The sequence below is a fragment of the Panthera leo genome, chromosome B3 (genome assembly GCF_018350215.1).
Source record: "Panthera leo isolate Ple1 chromosome B3, P.leo_Ple1_pat1.1, whole genome shotgun sequence".
Lineage (NCBI taxonomy): Eukaryota > Metazoa > Chordata > Mammalia > Carnivora > Felidae > Panthera > Panthera leo.
In genome coordinates this window covers 37580428-37603701 of record NC_056684.1, presented here as the reverse complement: position 1 = coordinate 37603701, position 23274 = coordinate 37580428, and the positions used below count along the sequence as shown (strand labels likewise).

Here is a 23274-nt window from a genome sequence, read left to right as displayed (position 1 = left end):
GTGCTTGCTCTCTCTCTCTCAAAATAAATAAACTTTAAAAAAAAACCCAAACCATTAATAAATCCCTACCAGATCCCATAGTTTCAGTCTTTGAAAGAATATGGAATGCTGTGATTTAAAAAAAAAAAAAAAAAAAATGAATAGGGGCACCTGGGTGGCTCCGTTGGTTGAGCATCCAACTTTGGCTCAGGTCATGGTCTCACAGTTTGTGGTTCAAGCCCCATGTCAGGCTTTGCACTGACATTGCAGAGCCCACTTCAGAGTCTCTGTCTCCCTTTCTCTCTGCTCTTCCCCTACTCAGTTCTCTCTCTCTCTCTCAAGAATCAATGTTAAAAAAAATTTTTTTTAAGGAATAAAATTATAAATGAAACAACTTTTTGGGGCACCTGGGTGGCTTAGTCGGTTGAGTGTGTGACTTGGTTTCAGCTCAGGTCATGATCCCACGGTGGTGGGATCGAGCCTTTTGTCAGGCTCCACACTGAGCATGGAGCCTGCTTAAGATTCTCTTTTCTCGGGGCGCCTGGGTGGCTCAGTCGGTTGAGCATCCGACTTCGGCTCAGGTCATGATCTCGTGCTTCATGAGTTCAAGCCCCACATCGGGCCCTGGTGCTGACAGCTCAGAGCCTGGAGCCCGCTTTCGATTCTGTGTCCCCCTTTCTCACCACCCCACTCCTGCTTGTGCTCTGTCTCTCTCTGTCTTTCAAAAATGAATAAGCATAGGGGCGCCTGGGTGGCTCAGTCGGTTAAGCGGCCGACTTCGGCTCAGGTCATGATCTCGCGGTCCGTGAGTTCGAGCCCCGTGTCGGGCTCTGTACTGACAGCTCAGAGCCTGGAGCCTGTTTCAGATTCTGTGTCTCCCTCTCTCTGACCCTCTCCCGTTCATGCTCTGTCTCTCTCTGTCTCAAAAATAAATAAACGTTAAAAAAAATTTTTTTTTAAAAATGAATAAGCATAAAAAACATTTTTTTTAATGATTCTCTCTTCTCTGTCTCTCTCTGCTTTTCTCCCTTGCTCACGCTCACTCCCTCTTTCTAAAATAAAGAAAAGAAACAACTTCTCATCTACGCACCATGTTTTCTACCTGTCATGTTTTTAATAGCTTTAAATTGCTCTAATAATTAAATTGCGTTATGTTTGAATGTACAAATCTAGATTACAGTCGTCTTTCCCAGGTGTACATTAAAGAAATTACCTTTTTTCCTCTTGGTTTATGGATGAGTGTGATGCATCCATCTATTAATTGAATATGTGAGGATTGAAATTATGAAATGTTAGCTAAGGTTGGCAGAGCTAAAATTGCTTTGCTTCTCGGGTGAGTGAATTCTAGTCATCAGCTTTATGGTTCAAGCTGTAAAAAGCATAAGATACCTAGAAAGCAAAGAGTGATAGCCTGATAACTCAGGAGGTTCTCGTTGACCACGTACTTACCTAATTGGTGTGAGATTAGAGGCTGGGAGTGGGGAAAGATGGAAATAACATTTGTTATTCTGTTCTGGGTATTAATCCCTGCCTGATACCCCATGATACTGTACTATAAAACTACCATCGGGGGAACCTGGGTGAGTGTGCACAACTTCCCTGTATATATTTTTTCAACTTGTGAATCCATAAGTATTTCAAACTAAAGCAAATTGGCTAAGAAACAAAAGTTGTATTGGTACGTGGCCACGACCTTTTGCTTGGGGTTGTCTGTGGCTGCTTCAGCACTGCGGTGGCAGAGTGGAGTCCCTGTGACAGTTGCGGCAGAGACCATATGGCCCACAGAGGGAGAAATATTTACTCTCTGGTCACATACAGGAAAAATTTGCCAGCCTCTGGTCTATGCCAGCGAAAGCTGTATCTGAAACTGAGTGCCTTGAGTTAATCAACCAGTATTTACTGAGCACTTTCATGCCATCAGCCAGGTTATGGTGGAACCACTCAAATCCACCTACGATGTGGGCAAGAATAGAAGTGTGGCATTGTTATGTGGCCACATTATGTGTGGTGTAATAAAGACTTACGTTGTATCAAATATACATTTAGATACTACACTTGATCTTAGCCAAAAGGCCGAGAAGCGATCAAATATACATTTAGAGAGTAAGAAGTCATACAGTGTACAAATTTGATGTAAAGCAGTATGTGAAAGGGTACTTATAGAAGAGATCACCCTGGAGGGTTGAGCTGAGACGTTAGAAATAGAAGGTAAGGGGACATAGTTGGGGACAGGAAGTGCGGTAGAGGACAAATGATAAGTTGTGAGAATATACAGTTAGAGATGAGCTAGTATGATACCCTTACATCCTTTTTTCTTACTTTGTATTCATACAGTGGTAATGACAAATAATAAGAGCTAGTATTTAGCTGCATGTGCCAGTCACTCTTTTAAACTCTTATGTATATTAATGCTTTAGATCCTTACAACAACCCTATCAGGTAAATATTATCATTCTCATGGTACAGATGAAAAACAGAGATAGAGAAGTTGAGTAACTTACTCAAGTTCATACATTTAATGAGTGGCAGAACCAGGGTTCAAACCTAAGTACTCAAGTCTACAGGGACTGTACTTTTAACCGCTGTGCCCCTCACTCTGTCCAGATTATGTCGGTCTCTCCCGATCCAGACTGCGATCTCCAGAGGAGCAGTGTTTATTCTGCTCATTCTCTGTATCCAGGCCTCCACACCCTGCGAAACGAATGAATTCATTCATGAAAGCTGCCTTCCAAAGACGACTTTTCGCTGATTACAAACAGAGTGTTTAACTTCTTAGGTTAAGTGTCCTACGTGCATTATAAGGCATAGAAGGCCCCCAGATTACTCAAATACAGTCAGCGAGGCTGCTCAGATATTGAAAAGAAAATAACTCAAAGAACTAGCCCTGCATGTGCAATCTCAGTTCGTTCTTCTATAATCTAAAGTGTATGGTGTAAGAAAATGATAACTAGGAAAAAGGGCAGCTTTCTTAAGGTCCTAAGTCATTAAAAAATAATACTGCTAACAATTTACAGGCGTGTTCAGAGGTGGAACTTGTAGAAGTCACATTCACCATGTGACAGGTATCGAATCCAGTACATTGCATGGATTCATTTAATCTTCACACAACCCCATGAAGCATACATATTATCATTGTCTTCATTTTACAGATAAGGTAACCAAAGGTGGAATAACTTTAGCCCAGGATCTCGGAGTTAGCCAAGTAGTGAGAGTCAAGATTTAATTAGAACACCAGCTTCTAGTTTCTAGTGACAGCAGGTTAGGTTATTCGCACCAACTCTTCTGTTGAAAAATGCTAGGTAAAATACTTTAAAAACCATCGCAAATGCTTTGAAGAGCTAAAAAGACGATGGGAATCTCCTAGAACAATTTTTAGGTGGACTCCTGCAACAGAGAGGAAAGCGGAATATCTGGCACACCAAAGCTCATTCTGCCTGACGAAGTAGGTATAGCCATCTGCCTGTACCACCGCTAACGATGATGCGGGCGTCCTCCTAACGCAGAAGGTCTCCGTGGAGATCTTCTCCGTATCATCTTGGAAGCCTGAAGGGCTCGCTCTCAGTGTAAGAGCAAACCAGAGCCAGAGCTGCTCCTCCTCCCCCAGTCCAGGGAACAAAAGAGAAGGCTTCTCAGAGCCAAGCAGAAAAGCCGGGGGAAAAGGAGAAGGGGGAGAGTTGTGGCCATAGACTAACTGACACAGATTTGCAGCCTGTTTGTATTCATGACTTGAGTTGGAAAAGGAGCTTCATGCTAAGAACTTGGTTTAAGGCGGGCACATCTTCCTTAAGCCTCAGAGAATCTCTCAAATTTTTTCAAGACCAAAAACTAGCAAGTAGTGAACAAAAAACCAGGTACACAAGGAAACAAGGCAATATGAAAAAGAACCAGCAGGAGCAACAGATACAGACTTCAAATCACAAATTTTAAAAGTGACACGGTAGATTGGATAAAATCTCAAAACTTCTAGATTAAAATTTAAAAACTCACTACTTGCTAGTATATTGGATATAGCAGAAGAGAGAATTTGTGAACTGGAAGATAGGATTGAGTTAGAACCGTCCCACTCCAGACTCTTGGGTAACCGATAGGCTGTACTATTCACAGGGATCTTGCCAGCTTAAAAAACAATCCCCCCCGCCGGGGCACCTGGGTGTCTCAGTCGGTTAAGCATCTGACTTTGGCTCAGGTCACGATCTTGCGGTTTACGAGTTTGAGCCACGCATCAGGCTCTGTGCTGACAGCTCAGTGTCTGGAGCCTGATTCAGATTCTGTATCTCTCTCTCTCTCTGTCCCTCCCCTGCTCATGCTCGCTCTCTCTCTCTCTCTCTCTCTCTCTCTCTCTCAAAATTAAATAAACATTAAAAAAATTATTTAAAAAATGCCTATTGTTTGTGATATGTATTTCGATTGCTTACTAACCTACATACTTTTGTTAATTTACTGAGTGGTGTAATCCTGAGCAGAAATTCTTTATCAGAAGAGATTAGGAATGTACCTTGATATCTTGTTGATTTTGACAAGTCCTGGGGTATTGTGTAGAGATAGTTCTAGAGTGAGTCACCTAAATATGGGTCCTGGGTAAATAATAAGTCACAGAGGGTGGCTGGCAGGAGTGGAGAGTACAGCTTGGGGCCACTGCCCTTTCAGATCCTGTATAAAATCTGCTTTTTATATCATCACCACTGTTCTCGTTAAGAATAGACCAGGACTTTTCCTCCTACACTTAAACCTCAGTACAGACGTGCCTCAGACAGGGAGTCATGTTTTTCCTATTATTTAGCTCTCCACACTGGCGACAGCTGCCATGTCAGAAAGTAACCCAGCTTTCGATTTTCAACTGCAAAATGTCCATCACAGATCTTCTGTCAGTAGTGTGGTACCTGGTGGTTTGTTTTGTTTAGTTTTAGAGGGGAGAGAACAGGGCAGACCACCTTGGCTTCAAGTGTAAGAACAGATTTGAATCGTGCAGCCTCAGGCCATCAAGTCCTGGCTCCATAAATTCAAAATGTATTGGGGCTTATCTTGTGCTGTGTCAGTTTCAGGGGCCTGGGCGCGTTTCCCAGTCCGTATCTACTGTACCAGCTCTTCAGGTAGACCCGTAGAGCTGGCTCCCGACTCTCACTAAGCATTCATGCTTGAGCACAGCACCACAACAGTGATCTTGCTTTGTTAGCTTATTGCGAGAACTCCTTAAGGAGCTCTCCTATTTGCCACCTGATATCTGTGACCATTATCGCTTCCTCCCTTTTTCTTTTTTAATTTAATTTTTTTGTATGCTTTATTTTCAGCTTCCTGTTTGCATTTGTTTTGAAAGTGCAATGGGCAGGGGCACCTGGGTGGCTCAGTCGGTTAAGCATCTGGCTCTTGGTTTCTGTTCAGGTCACGATCTCACGGTTTGTGAGTTTCTGTGTCTGGCTCTGTGCTGGCAGTGTGGAGCCTGCTTGGGATTCTGTCTTCCTCTCCGCCCTCCCCCACACGCTCTCTGTCTCTCTCTCAAATAAGTAAAAATAAGCTTAAAAAAAAAAAAGTTAAGTGGGCAAATGTTATGAATGTATTTAATCTTATCGTTGGTCCTGTCAAAATATTTTGTATGTGGGCTCGACTTTTGTTTGCTTATTCTGTACGCTGAATGAAGTGCTATATTTTGATAACTGTCAGCTAGTGGGGTGAAGAAAAGGAGAAAGGAGAGAAGACACAGACAGGAAAGCAACATTTGGTTATTTCTTTAAGAGTTCTAGGGGCGGCTGAGTGGCTCAGTCAGCTGAGCGTCCAACTTTGACTCGGGTCATGATCTCACGGCTCCTGAGTTCAAGCCCCACGTCAAACTCTGTGCTGACAACTCAGAGCCTGGAGCCTGCTTCAGCTTCTGTGTGTGTCTCTCTCTGCTCCTCCCCCACTCACACTCTCTCTCTTTCTCTCTCCGTCTCAAAAATAAATAAACATTAAAAAGGTTGTTGTTGTTTTTTTTTATAAAATAACATAAAATAAAGAGTTCTAGAGGATTTTAGGATTTTCATGTTTGCTGGATGTTTCTTCATGGGCATGAATAGCAGTAATATTGGGGAAGTTATATTAGTAGAACACTTCCGGGGACTTAATAATTGGCACATGCTTAAAACCAAATGTGCACTAAACATGTATTACATTCCTTCAAGGCAGCATACCTTGACCACGCACTGGGCTACGTGCCAGCCATGGTACTAGGTACGAGATGAATAAGACACTCTCTTGGCCTCTTGGGAGAAACAGGCTAGTAATCAGATGATTAGAACACCGTGCAATCAATCAATATTAAAAATACAAACAACATTTTCATGAAGGACAGAGGGAAGAATTTGTAATTCTTCCTGAGAAGTACGGGAATGTGTCACCAAAGAAAGGTGGCCCATGGCAGGGGTCTATAAAAGAAATGTTCATGAAGCAGAGAAGAGGAAGATAGGTCATTGCCTCTGCAGGGAACATGGAAATGTTTAGTGACTGAAGCTAAGTATACACCAAAGAATCATCCAGAGAAATTATTTTTTAGGAGGTAGATCCCCTGAACCACTTCCAGAGATTCTGATTCAGGAGGTTCATCTACAATATGCACCTCAGGCAGTCACTTCTCTGATGGCTAGTCTGAAGACCATATTTTGAGAAATACTGATCAGATCAAGATTAGTGTGTGGCTCTTCTGACTCCTGGTTCTGGGGGCAGTGTGACACAGTAGAAAGAACCCTGATTTTGCAGTCAGGCATACCAGGGTTTGAATCCTGGCTGTGTTCCTAAACAGTATGCCTGATGTTGATCCACAGCTCTAGACTTCAGCAAGCCACTTAATTTTACTAAGCCTCAGTTTTTACATCTGTGAAATGAGGGCAGTAATAATCTTTGCAAGATTGTTAAAAAACGTAGAGAATGCAAAGTAGCCCCGTGTCTGCAATATACTAGCTGGTCATCAAATGATAGCTATTGCTGTCCGTATGTAGTGAGTGCAAACTAAACGTCTCTGTACCTCCTTCTCCTCATCTGTTAAAAGAGGATGATAATGGTACCAATCTAATATGGGTCCTTATGAATCCGAAATGAGACACGCATTAGCACACAATGCCAGGCATATGGGAAATTCTTCAATAAATGCATGCGGTCGTGTGGATGATGATGATGATAGTGATGGTAATTCCTGTAACTAACTGGCTGCTTCATCCTAGTACCTATTGAACTAGCTGGAACTGGATAATGGGTTCATTCATGTCTGAACAAGGAACTTCAGAAATGATGGTGTGGGGGATTTGAATGTGAAAGTTAAAGTACTGGGGGATTGGGATGACCGCGTGCATCTATTATCAGCTGGGAGAAATGGTCACATGACACGTGGCCCTTGGGAAGAATGGTTCTTGGTAGGAAAGGGGTTTTACAGATTAAAGAAATAAATAAAAGAAGGGAAATAAGACAATCCACCTGCTACTTCAGGATAGGGCTTTATGTAATTTTATGGCAGGTGGTCCCAGGAGAAGGCAGTTAAGTATATTGAGGTAGCCTGATGGGTATGAGTAGAAAGTAGGTCACGAAGTTCTGGGTCCCAGCTAAGCCAACTCCTCGAGATGTAGGACTGTGCCAACTCACCTGAAAGCACTTTGCTCACATCTTTTACCCCCCTGGTATATCCCCTGCTGATGGCTGGTGGGTGCTCACCTCCTCCATCTGCAGTGGACCAGGCTGAGTGTGGCCCCAGGTACTCTTCAGGGCTCCCGTGAAAGCTCCTGAAGGCTGATGCCATTGGTGACCATCAAGACCCCCGGGGATGGTACAAACAACAGAATGGTGCCCTGAGGGCCGGGAGGTGTGGGTTATGATCCTAGCCCTGCCACGACCAGCTCTGTGACCTTGACTGACCATTCTACCTCCATGAGACTTCTGTTTGTGTGTTCCTGTGTTCATTCAAAAGATTTCTGTGAAGTACCTTACTGAATGCTAGATCCTAGAAGGATAGAAGACCAGGCAGCACCCACTTCACTATGAAACTACTCCTTTTGAAGTATAGAGAGTACATGTAGTGGCTTTCCGGACCAGGTATTTGCTACACGTCTTAAATGGAGGACGAGTTGTCCCAAATGGACCTTTCAAACTGTTCCTTGGTTCATATCAAAAGAAACCCAGATAATTGGAATAAAATTGCTGAACAGTAGGTGAATCTGGGTAAAAGGAAATATGGATTTTTTTATTAGTCGTAGTTTTTCAACTTTCTTGGAAGTTTGAAATTATTTCCAAGTAAGAAGTTAAAAAAATAAAAATAAAAATATCCCTAGTGATACAGACCCATTTCTCAAAGTGCAAATAAGTGATAACATTATGTAATATTATGTAGTTTTTCACTTCACAGCTGAGACCACTGAATTTGGAGGGAGAGGACCCTGGGTTCAGATCTCAGCTCACTTACTAGCTGAGGACTTTGCCTAAATGATTTCACCAATATGAGCCTTAATTTTCTTCATCTCTAAAATAGAGGTAATAAAGTTTTCTTCACAGGGACTTTGTGAGGATTCAGTGAGATTCTGTATTACCTATGCAATTTCTATATGTTACCTATCTAGTATGCATATACATATATACACACATATACACACATGAGATTGTTTTGCTCTTCATAAAGTGTCATGAAATGTTGATGGCACCCTGCCTTAGCCAGACCCATATTAGTGTTTCAAACATGGACTAGCTTCCATCAACTCACAAGCTCCCTTCTGTTATCTTACAGCCTGAAAGAATTTCCGGGGAGCAGTATGGAATCCATTCTGATGTCTGGAGTTTAGGAATCTCTTTCATGGAGGTATGTTGTTTGCAAATAGATGCTTCTGTGTGTAACTGTCCTAATATTTTCTATCAAGAAGAATGAAGATTTTGAAAAAACTAAAAATAAACTTCTGTGTACACAGAAATGTGTACAATTTCTATTAGTTATGTGTATGTACACATAGAGTTTAACTCTAAAGTCCTCATTTTGATATCCTCGAATGGCTTGTGAATGGATTATTCAGAGGTGCTGTTTCTCACACATCACCTGTACAAAACTTACCTCGAGAGCTTCTTAAAAATACAGGTTCCCAGACTCCCATCTAAGACTAATTAAATCCAAATCTTTAAGAATCTGCATTATTAACATGTTCCCCGGTGATCCTTATGCACACTAGAGCCTGCATTATAATAAAAGATTCCAGAGTTCTGGGTAATGGTACCCTTGTTGGAATGCATATGTAACTTCCAACGGTGATTACTTTAAAGAGTGCAGTCCTACTCATTTGGATGTATAAATTCTATATGTTTGTTTAGAAAGAAAAAAATCACATTGCTCCAATATAGTCATTTCACATGTTGGGGGATGGGGCATGATATGATCTGGGGGAGGAGAGGGGTATGTATTTAGCAGTTTTAATGTCTTTACTCTTTATAGCTGTATTTAGAATGGACTTTATCTTAGTGTGCTACATGTCACCCCACAAGAACTCTGCGCTAAGGTTTCTTATAATGACAATTGATTTATAAGGAAATATGTACAATTTCTATTAGAAAGACATCTGGCTCAATGTGAATTGCACTAGGATAGAGTCTGGATCCTCTCCAGTACTTCAAGAATTGTTTCTCACCTACGTTGATTCAGAGGAAGGAGGATTTTTTTAAAAAAAGTAGAAAGGACTGTCCTTAAATAAGATCACGGATAGAGTTGCAGTCACATTTTTATCACCTTTTTTGGGGTCAAATACATACTTTTTTCTATGATTTTTGTAATACATGAATGCAGTTGAATTTATAAGGAAGTATCTTTAGACTCAATTCACCTGCACTATAGAAAGAAAGGAAAAATAATCAGTGTTTGTTAAACTATATTCTTCTGCTTCTTCACAAAAGAGAATCTAAGAGGAAATACAGTATGTATGCATCAGCTGAGCAGTTAGCAATAATGGCGGACAGAAGCCCAGAACCGAGTTTCCCAGCAGAAGCCTGAAGGGCTTGTTCAGTTAACCTGTTTTGAGAGAAACTTGTACTTTTGATTTGTGGAGCTCAGGCCTTACTGTTAATATAAATTCCCTTTGCATGTTTAAATTTTTTTTTTAAGTTGATTTATTTTTGAGAGAGATAGAATGTGTCGGGGGGAGGGGCAGAGAGAGGGGGAGACAGAGATTCTGAAGCAGGCTCCAGGCTCTGAGCTGTCAGCACAGAGCCTGACAAGGGGCTGGAACTCACGGACCGTGAGACTGAGCTGAAGTTGGACACTTAACCAACTGAGCTACTCAGGCACCCCATGCCTTTGCATGTTTAAACCATTGTCATCAAATGCATTTAACAAACAACCAGATAGAGTGTAGAACACTGGAGAAGTACGTGGTGTGCAGATAAGAACCTAGATTGGGAATGAAAGAGAGAGCAGTTTCACCTTTGCTGCTGGTTTCTAGGTGTCCTGTGCAAGCCGCTATCCCTCCCCAGGCTTCTGTCTCTTCATCTGTAAAATAATGCTCTCGCAGCCCCTTTCCACACTAACATTCTATGACTCTAAGTGGTCTGTTGTCTTTCTTTAACTTTCTGCATCAAGTCTAGAGCTGAGTGACTTGGATGGTGATACACCCGAGCATGATATAACGTGCAGAGACACATAGTACCATGAGAGAACATAGCTAATAGATTTAAGATTTAGAACACGTATATTCGCTGTTCTTTCCTTCCACATTCATTTTTTCATTTATATATTGAGCTCTTGCTATGCCTGTTAGATAGGCAATGGGGATATGGTAATGAAAGGACACTCTAGTCTTGACTCTCATGGAGTAGGGCATGAGGAGGACAGAAAACAGGATAACAAACTGTATGAATTGTCAGGTGGTGGCAAGTCCTATGGAGAAAAATAAAGTGGAGCAATCCTTTCTGATAAAGTACCTTTGAGCAGAGACTTGGATGATGTAAATGGAGGGAGCCACCAGGCAACAGCAAATACAGGGGCACTAAGCTGGAGTGTGTTTGGCATGTTCAAGGGAAGCAGAGGGACCAAGGTGACTGTAGTGGAGTTATCAAGGGGAAAAATGGGAAAAAATACATTCAGAGAGGTAGCCAAGGGTTAGATCATATACTGCCTTGTAGGCCATGGTAAGAACTTTAGATTTTCCTCTGAGGGTAAATGACTGAATTATATTTTCAAAAGATTATTGGGTGTTCTGTCGAGCACGGACCATAGAGGGACACGCATGGAAACACGGAGATAAGATAGGTAGGTAGGTAGATAGATTGATAGATAGATGCCCAATACATAGAACATATTTATGTTGCATATTGAAACATATCTCTGCCAATATTCTGCTAGGTGCTAGGGATGCAAAGATTTAAAAAGAGGGTCTTTATAGTATAAGGAGGGAATTTGCCATTGTTGTATTTGGTGTTTTGTCAGTCATGTTCATTTATCCTGGAGATAGACTGTTGAATGGTCTCCAGATGACTGAAGGAAACAGACTCATTGAATTTATAAGATTGAGGAGGATTATGGTATAGGGATTGTGTAACAAATTGTCACATTGAGTGTGGGACACCTGAATGCCAGAAGGAATGTGTTGGCTCAAAGTGGGGAGGAGGGGAGGACAGGAAAGGTTAGGCGTCCTCATGCTCCCAGTGTTTTCAAATGGTTGGTGAAGAGCCAGATGTTAAATCAGAAGGAGGAGGTAATGTCGGTACAGGATGTCAAGTGCAGTGGGATTATGATCATCGAGAAAGGTTGTTGAACACCTCTTTGTGTTTGATGCTTAACCAAATGCTTTCAGAGGGAACTATGTAATTGTAGCCCTTCTAGGAGCTCACAACCTCCCAGACAAGCAAGTGACAGCATGTGACTGACCACAAGTGACAGACCAGTAAGTCACTAGAGAGTAGAGTAAGGCCCCTGGCGTGTGTCTTATACCAAATTCATCTGGGGTACAAGGTAACACAAAGTAAGTGATAGGGAAGGGGAGTCGGAGGTTTTGAGCCCGTAGATGAAAAATTGTGAATTATTCAGTGATGAAGAGAACCCCACGCTTCTTTTCTTCCTTAAGGGCAGATGTGATGAGAATATTCCCTGAAAAGATGTGGAGGTTAGTCCACAAGAAGCACTTGAAGTAAAGCACGAAGTAAAGATTCTTTATTTTCACCCACAATCTGCTTGGGATAAATGTGGCAAATCCTGTTTAAAGTCATAGAGAGAAGTGTGAATCTCCATGCATTTTAAAATTCTGAATAGCAAATTAGAGTCACCGTCTTCAAAGAATTGCTTCTCTTCTGTTTATCCTCACTTTTAAAAACAAGACTTCCTTTCTAGGGGTGTGCTGTGAAGAGTAAAAACTTCCATTCATTCAGTACTGACTGTCTCAGCACTTATCATGTGCCAGGCTATAGAGACTGGGTCACACAAAACTTCTGATAGAGAAGACCAACCACTAAAGCCCGAAACAAAACAAACAGTGTGCTAGCACCTTCAGTAAAGGTACTTCCAAGATACTCTGAGCCCCAAGCCTGGGGGAGAGACAGAGTTTCTCCAAAGGAGTTACAGTTGAGCTGGATTGGTCTTTTTTTTTTTCTTTAATGTTTATTTATTTTTGAGAGAAAGAGAGAGAGAGAGAGAGAGAGAGAAAATGAACGAACGGGGGAGGGGCAGAGAGAGAGGGAGACACAGAATCCAAAGCAGGCTCCAGGCTCTTAGCTGTCAGCACAGAGCCTGACGCGGGGCTCGAACTCACAAACCGTGAGATCATGACCTGGGCCAAAGTCAGATGCTTAATAAGATGCTTAACCAACAGAATTGGTCTCAAAGAGAGTTTGGCCCTGGGAGAAAGAAGGAAAAGAGGGAAGAGCCCCTCCCCATGGCCCCGCACATCCTAAGGTGGGTCTCTGTGAACCCCTCAGGAGAGGTCTAGTGTCAGAACATGCAAGGTCTCATGTAAGCTGTTCTACTACCTATTTGTGTGGACACCTTCCTCAAAGTGTTTTGAGTCATTTTATCCCCCTAGAGTACTGGTGGTAAAGAAACATGGGATCAAAATACAGGAAACTGAGCAAGGGAATTGTTCTGAAATCACACAAGAATCAAACAAGAGACTACGTGGAAACTAGAGTTTTCTTCTTCTTCTTTTTCCTTCTACCTCTACTAGTACACCCCTCCCCCAGACTCCATGAAGTCCCAACCCCTCCCTGAGGTTTGGTGAGGCAGGAATCAGAAGGCGCCTTCATCGTTTTAAACTCCTAAAATAGCGAGGCTCACCTTTGCTTGCCGTCTCCATGCTGCCCTTCCCTTGTTAATGTGCTGTCATACTCCCCATGGGGGTCATAACAAGGCCTCTCGCACACTTGTTCATAAAAGATGATGCTACATGCCACTAAAATGTGCCATTAAAAAAGTCACAGACAGGTACATTTGTGCCTTAAGCAAAGAATCTTTAATATCAGACTATCTTTTATCCAGGGACAGAACTGCCCCATCTCCTCTCAGTTCAGTATCCCTGTGGGATAAAATGGGTCTCTTCCAGGATTCTGTCAGCTGTATGTAGTATTTGGAGTTGGCAGAAGCAACATAAACATGGAGATTACCCTTAAGAGGGGAAAAAAGGAGATTATTCAGCTTCACTAGAGCATGGCAGTGTCACTAGATGAGAAGAATTTGGCCCCTTTCTCTGTGTGTTGCTTATGGTTTTCAACTCAGATCTCTGAATGTGTTGTAGTTCTCCTCATGTGGATTAGTTATGAAGCCAAATAAAGGTCACTGCCATATGAGGGGTTTGTATGGGCTGACTTTGTCGGGGGAGAAAGAATCCATGTAGAATTACACTTCTTCCTTGTACCTTCATGACAGAAATCAGTGTGAAAATGCAAAAGAAAAAAAGAAGTAAGAATAAAAGTAAGAAGTAAGAACAAAAAAAGAAGTGTGAATACAAAGAACAAGAACAAAAAAAAAGAATTTTATGCCACCAACAAAGGCATAAAATTCCTGAGCTAGAACAAACTAGGAGGATTAATCCTGCTCCCCAGCATATTTGTTTGACTCTTCTAGAAAGCTCACACTGATCCAGTCAACTAGGTGGTGATTTTTAGGACTCTTCACCCTAGTAGTTGCCATTCAAACTTAAGAGCTAAACTTTAAAATGACAATTGGTACATAATAAGAGCCAATTTTTTAATATATATTTTTATTTATTTTTGAGAGAGAGAGAGAGACAGAGCACGAGCGGGGGAGGGGCAGAGAGAGAGGAAGACACAGAATCTGAAGCAGGCTCCAGGCTCTGAGCTGTCAGCACAGAGCCCAACATGGGGCTCGAACTCATGAACCATGAGATCATGACCTGAGCCGAAGTTGGTCGCTCAACCGACTCAGCCACCCAGGTGCCCCGGGGCACAATGTCTTAATTTCACAAGCAGCTCAGTACCTATCTCTCTTCCCACAGACTGGCTCAAGAAGAGAAGCCCCTCTATTTTTTTTTTTGCTAATTACTCATTCCACTCATATTCTTGTGTCATTTAAATCACGACATGTTTGCAAAAGCTGTATTTTTAAGTTGGCCCTTCTTGGGTCAAAATGTAAGTCAACACACACCTTCTTCCAGCCTTGATTTTGCAGTACCCAGAATAACGCATACACATTTTAAAAGCACCGGGCCAGTCCTATACTGCCCTTGTTCTCACTGAGTATGCTCTACAAGTACACGTTCTGGTTTGTGATTCTAGCCGGCGGGTTATTATAAACCTTATTAAGGTTGGTGGTGAATAATCTTCTGACAGGCTTTTCTGCAGGAGTCAGACTGAAAGCCCATCTTTAACACATGCATTTTGCTCTTTTCACTTGGGTCCTCGCTTTTTTCTGCCTTTGTTTGCCTCTTCTCTCCGCCAGTCTCTTGAGTCTGAGGCATAGAACAATCTGGCTCGATGTGCTTGGTTAATTGGAGTGTCATCTAGTCCTCTGAGACCCCTCTTCAGCGTGATCCCTGTTTTATTGAAGTGGTTTGAATGATGTGTTAAATGATGGAAGCAAGGTCCATGGCTTAGAGAAACGTTTCTAGAAAGGCAAAGAGCATATTCAGGGAGCCACACAAGGTCATTGTCATGACGGTAACGCCATCTTCTGAAGATTTTTATGAGTTCTGTTGTTTCGGCCAAGAGAGTTTTTCTTGTGAGTTTTAGAATCACCTTTCCAGGTTAAAAGCAAATCCATGGAACACTCTGCCCTTCACTCTATGTGGTGTGTCATTTTCCTTCATCTCCCCAAGATACAGGTCAGATACCCATCCTTCGTGACACCTGCTCTGATCTCTCCGACTAAAAGTAGCATCTTCTTCTGACCTTCATCTTCATCTCCCTCGTGTCATCTGCCTTTTCCACTTTGTACCATAATAATTTAGAGGCATGTCAGACTTCCTTATGATAGGAGTCAAATCTGATACTCTCAACACCACCTACACTCCCTAGCGCAATCCCACTGCCCCTCAGTGGGTGCTCAGGAAATCTTTTGGCTCAGTTTTTTCATACTTTTGTCACAGCTCTGAAGCAAAGTTGGATGGAGCCTTTGACATAAGCACACATAAATGTTGGCTGAAGAGATCACAAATGTTTTGCACGTGGAGAACGGTTTTCTGTTTGCTGGAGTATAGACCTAGATCAGATTTCACCTCTAGCAGTCTAAACCGTAGATCCTTGGATAAGTCATTTAATCTCTGGGCCTCAGCTTCTTCATCTTTAGATGGAAGCTTTACTTCAGAGCTCCTGGACAAAGGTCACAATGAGAACATTAAGCCATTATCTCCTCTTTTTAAAAGGAATTACTTCTTGAAATGTTTATATTTCTGTTCAAAAAAGCTACTGGTTTGATTAAAGCATGGAACACTTGCCGTAGCTTCGCCTTGCACCTCAAACTCCACTAAAAATAACCGTAAAGGAATTTTTTAAAAAGGCATACTACATGAAGACAAAAAGGGAAGGAGACTATAGCAACCAACTTCGGGATGTGGAGAGCAGATGAACAGTGGCAAACAACCTGCAGAGCCGAGAATGCTGAAATCCTAAGCTACCTGTAAAGAAAGTGACAGGGGCGCCTGGGTGGCTCAGTCAGTTGAGCATCCAACTTCGGCTCAGGTCATGATCTCACAGTTTGTGGGTTTGAGCCCTGCATCGGCCTCTGTGCTGACAGTTCGGAACCTGAAGCCCGCTTTGGATCCTGTGTCTACTTCTCTGTCTCTCTGCCCCTCACCCATTTGTGCATGCGCGCTCTCTCTCTCTCTCTCTCTCTCTCTCTCTCTCTCCCTCCCTCCCCAAAATAAATAACATTAAAAATTTTTTTTAAAAAAAGAAAGTGATAAAGACTCTGATTCCTGTGGAACACCCCAAAGGCCCAAGAATTGGTGGTACCAGTTATCTGGAACTAGGCATGAAAATGGGACCAGAGAGAAGAGGATGATTTTAAAGTCTGTTTGAGAAGCACTTAAGCCATTTGACCCACAGATTCTTCCCCTAACTCAGCATGTGTGGACAGTCACCACTCCCCACCCTCAACACAAGACTGGGTAGAAGTCTTTTTTGGAAAGAGTAAAATAAGTGACACCTAGCACTGTAGAAGAGTGCATCCCACTACTGAAGTACAGAGGCATTAAGTGAATGGTAAATGTTGAGACCTCCCAGCCTGTTCCTAGGACACCAGCAGCCAAAGTGTCTTCCTCTTTCAGGCAGAAGAGACTTTCTCAAAGGAAATCAGACCAAGAAATCTTAAAGATCCAGACATTGGGGGTTCATGTTATGTCACTTTACATCATTCTGCAAGCTCCACCAATGAGCACAGTGTTTCCAGCCAGATTTTCAGTCCCTTACTCTTGGCAAGACATGTGAGGAAGGCCTTTAAGACAGAGACCTAAAATAACTGGAAAACAACTTGGAGGGCCTTGGAAACTGTGAGGTGAAGAAAAATTCAGATGAACTCTTCTAGTATTGTCAGAGGGAAAAGAGAAAATGTTACATTCAGGAAACAAGAACAGGCTGCTGTAACAAAGGAACTTTCTGAGAACAATGACAACAAACAGATATTGAAAATTAGAGAACTAGGTCAGGAAGTCTAACGTAAAAAACAAGTTTCAGGAGGAAAGAATAGAGGAAATAGAAGAAAGCACCAAAGCACCTGTTTTCATTTTAATTTTATAGCATGAGAGAAATACATGTTGTTTGAGATTGCCTTCCTTTTTATTATACCTATAGCAAAAAACAAAAACAAAAAACAAAACCTAACTTTTTTTCTAAAGGACATCTATCAGTGCTTTTGCCTAGAGGAAGGGACTTTTTACTGAGGAATGGTAACATTTTTGGATTTTCTGTAGACATCTACAATAGAATTTTTCCCAAGGAAATTTTAGCATAAAAAGTAAATACAGTTGGATGGAACCACCTTGTCTTATGGAAATGTTAAAACCTGTGAACACATCTCATTAAAAAAATCTTTGCCTTTATATGTATATTTTTAATGGGTGCTAGATAAGACTCATAAGATACCAAGAAAACGAAGTGTAATCAGCATTTACAAGCAAGCACATAAAGCTGTGTGAAATGAAAATAAAAGTATTGAAAAAGCTGCATGGATCACCCAGCCCAGTACCCTTGACAGAGCCTCTGGAGAAATTTGATGAAAAGTGGGCAATTTTCTTTCTGTGATAAGATTTTCAGATTCAAGGGCTGTCATCCTAATTCTTGAAGTCTTAAAGTGTTCCGACTTTGGATTAACCAGATATGTTGGCACCACCCCTTACAGTGTGATTTTGGCCAAGTCGTGTGCCACTCCAGGTGTCACTCTCTTATCTGTAAAGTGAAGATAACTTTAAAATTCATTCATTCCTCAAATATTTACTGAGCATCTTTTATGTTCCAAACACTTTACTAAGTGCGGAGGATACACTAAATAGGCATGTTCCCTTTGCTTGTTGAACCTCCAACACAATGAGGGAGGCAGACGATAAACAATCATAGTAAACACATTTTTTGAAAGCAGGTGCTCTGAGTTTTCTAGACTCCCTTATAAACACGTTCATTTAATAACAACAACCCCATAAAGTTACTGTGAGAGTAAGCTTCTGTTTGAAATAGCAATCTCATCTATATATTGAGTGTTTTTGCCAAGTGACAAGAATTATGGAGCATTATCTAGACTTGGTTCTTGCCCCTAAATATACAGAAGAACCTATCCCTACCCCCAACTCCCACCCCTACATAAAAACACCCAGAGACACAGCTGTCTCTAGTGGTCTACAGCTGCGGCTTTGTTTGCTTTTCTAGCCCTTGGTGATTATGAACTTGGTCTGAGAGGTGACGGATAGCGCTCGGTACCCTATGAGCAGCTGCTGTCAGCTCCTTGAGACCATAAAACTTGGCATTCAGTGTGCTCCACTTAAGTACTGATATTTTCTCCTCACCGTTTTTATAATTATCATCAAGCACATGAGTGAAAGTTGAATCTTATTGTATGTTTGGTCTGCTGCTCCATCTAGTGAAACATCTTACCTGTTGATCAGAAGCTTCTGCTGAAAATCATCAGAAGCCAAAGGGATCAAAGTGAAGGGTCCAAACACCAAGGAAATTTCAGTGTATGATTGGCAGGTGGTATAGGAAAGTGGGCAGGAGTGCGGTGGGGAGTCCTTGTCATGGGCCTCCTTCCCTTCCATTCAAGAATGTTGAGAAAAAGAGCATGTAACAGTTTCTCTCACTCATTCCCCTGCTCTTACTCCACTTTCTGTAATTCTGTTTTAACTTTGTTTTAATTTTTTTTCCCCTTGTCATTTTTTAATCTAAAACTTTGTGTAACCCATTGCAAAAAGGAGCTGTTAAAATGACCTTTGGGAGATGATGGATTGACTAGTTCAGTCCTTTGCAAGGTTTGTGAAGGGATCCAGCTGTCTCAGATTACCATGCCTAAATGTGCATTTTCCAAGGTTGTCAGTGATCGTAGTGAATGTGCAACTGGCAGACAAAGTGAGTGTCTCCCACTGAAAGAGGCATTGTTGGGCTTGCTTTGTGCTCAGAGCCATCTGAACAACCATGAGATTGACAAAACAAGATGGAACAGGTGCTGGCAGTCGCAGCTAAGCATTTTATTATTTTGATGGATTTCAGACTGATTTTAAAGTTTTTCCAATAGCACATGTCCAAATTGTGGGCATTTGTATGCACAAAACTGCCCACAATTTGGACTTTTAAGAAAACATTAAATCCACATAGTCTTCATGTGAAGAATAAAAAAAGAAAGGGAAGACAAAGCAAGCATTTGACAACCCATATTCAGATGTTTGAAGGATTCTCATAGAGAAGAGATACTGCCACTCAATGACTGGCAGGCCAAACTTGCTGAAGTTAACATAACAAACAAACAAACAAACAAAACTGGAAAAAAAAAATCCCATCGTTTTCTATTCAATATAAAGAAGAAAGTTCTAATGGATAGATATCCCTACATCCTTCCTACTCCACAGTGGAATCCCCTTTAGGGATAAAAATGCCGGCATTTCCATAGTGACTGAATGACCACATGTCTCAGGTTGTTTTTGTTTGTTTGTTGAGAAGAAATGCTTTGTGGAAGAAGCTGGGATAAGGTTAGATAAGATGCAATCATTCATTAGTCACTCCGAAATTTTTTAGTGAGTGTCTAACGTGTGACAGGCACTGTGGTAGTCATTGGGAATATTGCTACGAATGAAACTGACAAAATCCCTGCTTTCATGGAACCTACGTTTTAAAGAAGATGCTTGACAATAGCAAGTCATTAGACAGAAACAAACAGCATTCTATGATACGAGTAACTGAGTGGTGTGGGGTTACTTTTGAGTTGAGAGCTAAAAGATAAGGGGCCAGCCTTCTAGTGACATCTGTCAACTCTAAATTCTTTGAGTGATAATTTGGGGGAACCACTGCCACTCCCTTGAGATGTCCAGTGGTCAGAACCACTGATCCTAGAATTCTGTCAATACTCAAATCCAGTGACCTGGAATTAGCTTTAAAAATCCTCTTGAGGGGTGCCTGGGTGGCTCAGTCGGTTAAACGTCCGACTTCAGCTCATGTCACGATCTCGCGGTCCGTGAGTTCGAGCCCCGCGTCGGGCTCTGGGTCGATGGCTCAGAACCTGGAGCCTGCTTCCGATTCTGTGTCTCCCGCTCTCTCTGCCCCTCCCCCGTTCATGCTCTGTGTCTCTCTGTCTCAAAAATAAATAAACTTTAAAAAAAAAAAAAAAGCTGCTGAGGATTCAACTCAGTTAAAAAAAAAAAAATCCTCTTGAAGGGATGCCTGGGTGGCTCAGTGGGTTAAGCATATGACTCTTGATTTTAGCTCAGGTCATGATTTCATGGTTTTGTGAGTTCAAGGCCCCATGTCGGGCTCTGTGCACTGATTGAATGGAGTCTGCTTGGGATTCTCCCTCTCTACCTGCCCCTGCTCGCGCTCTCTGTCTCTCTCAATATAAATAAATAAACTTAAAAAAAAAAATCCTCTTGAAGATCCTGCAGACCATATCACATACTTTGGTTCTGAATTGGCTAATAGTAACTTTAACATTTTTTATAGCATTTATTTAGACAATTCTTTTACATACCTTACCTTACACTTAGAGATGAGAATTTTTTTTAACCAGAAGAGTGTCTATAGAACTTGTTAAATCAGATCCCTCCTCTGACCAGTTAGGAACCCTGGGGCCCAGAGGAAGGAGGGAGCATGCCCTCAGTTATAGCACACAGTCAGCCTTATGCAGAAGAGGGCTGGAATTGAGGACTTCTGATGCCAAGTCTAGCGCTCTGTCCTCTTTTTTTTCTGCTGTTGACATCTTGCTCAGTGTCATTCTTGCAAGAAGGGTGACGACATAACCACCCTGTACATGTACCTAACACTTAACAAAGCCACTTGATATTCATCACCGCATTTATGCTCCTCCATAGTGTGATGGGAAATCACTGAAAAAATCAGTAATTTGAGGCACCCAAGATTGTTCCACCGTATAAGCATCAAAGCTCCCGTTTTGCAAGTAAGGAAACTGAGATCCAGAGAAATTAGACTTTTTTAGAAAGGTTAAGTGACTGGACCAGGCAGCAGCAGTCAGGGGTCCCGACTCTGCTTCTTTCATTATACTGTAGAGATTAAGTAGATGAAGTAGTCTGGGAAAAGAAGAGATAAAGAAATGGTACATGTAAATGAGCAGGAAATTAGATAAAGGAAAAGGATGGTTTATTGGGATTCTGCTCGTCAGTCAAGACTGATTGACACAGACCTACTACCTAAATTGTCCCCGTAGCCGGTTCAGTGTTACCATATTTTAAGGTGTACGTTTACCATTCTTTTTCAGAAACCACAGCCTAGTTTATATTTTTAAAGAAATACAAAAATTAACCTCATCTCCAATATGTCTGCTCTAATGGGAAGCGGACAGGTGAGAATTCCATCCAATCAGTACATATTTATGCCACGCTGTTCTGTGTTGGCAGTAAAGGACCCAAACTTTGCCCTCAGGAGCTCCTTGATCAGTAGGTAGAAAGACAAATAGAAGTGCAATGGAAGTGCATGGGAAGACAAGAGGGAAGGCTGCCGTCAATGTCAAGGAAAGCATCTCGTTTATCTCTTTCTCTTAATAAAGTACCCCGAATTAATGGCCTACCATAACAACCATTTATTTACTCAGGATTCTGTGGGTCAGGAATCTTAGGGCTCTGCCATTCCACGTGGTACCCTCAGGGGCCTCTGGTGAGGATGCAGCCAGATGGTGGTTAAGAATGGAAGATCCAAGATGACTGCACCTGCCTGCACGGCACCTCAGTGGAAGTGACCACTCCATCTCTCTCTCTCAGGAGCAGCATATAAACACTAGGAAATACTACGTGATTATGACTCCCTTGACTTTGGAACATCTAGAAACAGAAGTGTAGAGTTGGTTGAACTTTGTAGACTATACCCCGGCCCTGACGTTTTCTCCGGTAGTCACAGCTGCAAGACTCCAGTGAGCAGTTTAGAAATGGAGGACCCGACCCCCACCCCTGCCAAACCCAGAGCTAGTTCTCTAGGGGCTATTATGATTGAAGTTGTGTACTATTAGAGGACAACAGGTCAGCATTTTACAACCGTGTTGAAAGGGTGTCATTTCTTAATTCTCACTGTGAAGATTAAAATGGTTATTGAATTAAGTATATGAGATGGATTAGGGGGCAGTTAACTCTAGTCTTTTTCCCTTCTTTCAACCCTTAAGTCTTTAATAAGAACTAAGCCATTTAAATTAATCATAATGCTTAAATATGCGATAGTGATTATTCTAAGCAGTGATGTGTAAGAGGGCCTTGTCAGTTAAGACTATCAGCCCATAATACTAAAGAGCTTGTATACTATGTTCATTAAAGAATTGTAGCGTAGAAACAACTAATCCAAGCACTGCCAGGTCAGCTAGGCTCTAGAAGACATCACCATCAGGGGTTTATCATAATCAACAAACGCTTATTGTCAACCTACGGCAAAATACCACTTCTGGCATCATGGAGAACATATAAACGTACACGACTTCGAGTTTGCCCTTAAACAAAACTTAAAACTTTCCAGGCATTAGAAACACAGGAAGATGTAGAGCACTAGGAAATGTCACCAGGTAGAGGATGTGCTCGGCTGCCCAGTTAATGGTATGGACGGGGAGTGATGGGAATTTTGTCTTCAAAGTTGTCTTCTGGGAGTAACTCCTTGCAGGAGCGGAGAAATAATTTGAACCAAGCCCAGAAAGGATGAGTAACTTAGAATTCCATCTGTTCATCTGTTGTTGCACCATCTCAGAATCCAGGCAGGACAACTACCCCCAGTATTGCATTTTGAGTTGGAGTTGTGCAAACATTTGAAAAGCATTCATTTTTTTTTTTCTATTAGAAAAATAAATTGTTTGCTTTCATCCACCATGACTGAACTTTATCTCTTCTTAATTCAGAGTTTCTCACTGAATTTCCTTTCAGTGCACAGAACACCAGCAAAAGAGACCTTTGCAAGTTGTTTCTCAGTGACTTTTAGAGATTTAGTTATGTATCCAGATATTTTCATTAGCATCGCTCTGAGTAAAGGTACTGATGGAAATCAACTTGCGACAGTGTCTTTCAAAGCTACAAAAGTGGGTCTCCTTAAATAGAGGAGGGGTTGTTTTCCTTTTTTTTTCTAATCAGCCACCTCATATTTACCATGGCCTGGTGAAATTGTATATTGCATTTAAACCATAGTATTCACACAAAAAATAATTCCATCGGAGTTTTTGGTATAAAGTAGTATAGACAGATAGATTGATAC

The 23274-nt window shown here is 41.7% G+C and overlaps 1 protein-coding gene and 1 pseudogene across 17 annotated transcripts in view; one reads left to right on the top strand and one right to left on the bottom strand.

The window, feature by feature from the left end:
- MAP2K5 (mitogen-activated protein kinase kinase 5) overlaps window positions 1–23274 on the top strand; it is a 270688-nt gene that overhangs the window by 154388 nt on the left and 93026 nt on the right. For all 17 annotated transcript variants that reach the window (XM_042941603.1, XM_042941608.1, XM_042941602.1 and 14 more), the window contains exon 16: window positions 8717–8788. In XM_042941603.1, coding sequence (XP_042797537.1) covers window positions 8717–8788 — 72 coding nt within the window. The remainder of the gene's footprint in view (window positions 1–8716; window positions 8789–23274) is intronic.
- Window positions 1994–2064, bottom strand: LOC122223497 (annotated as a pseudogene).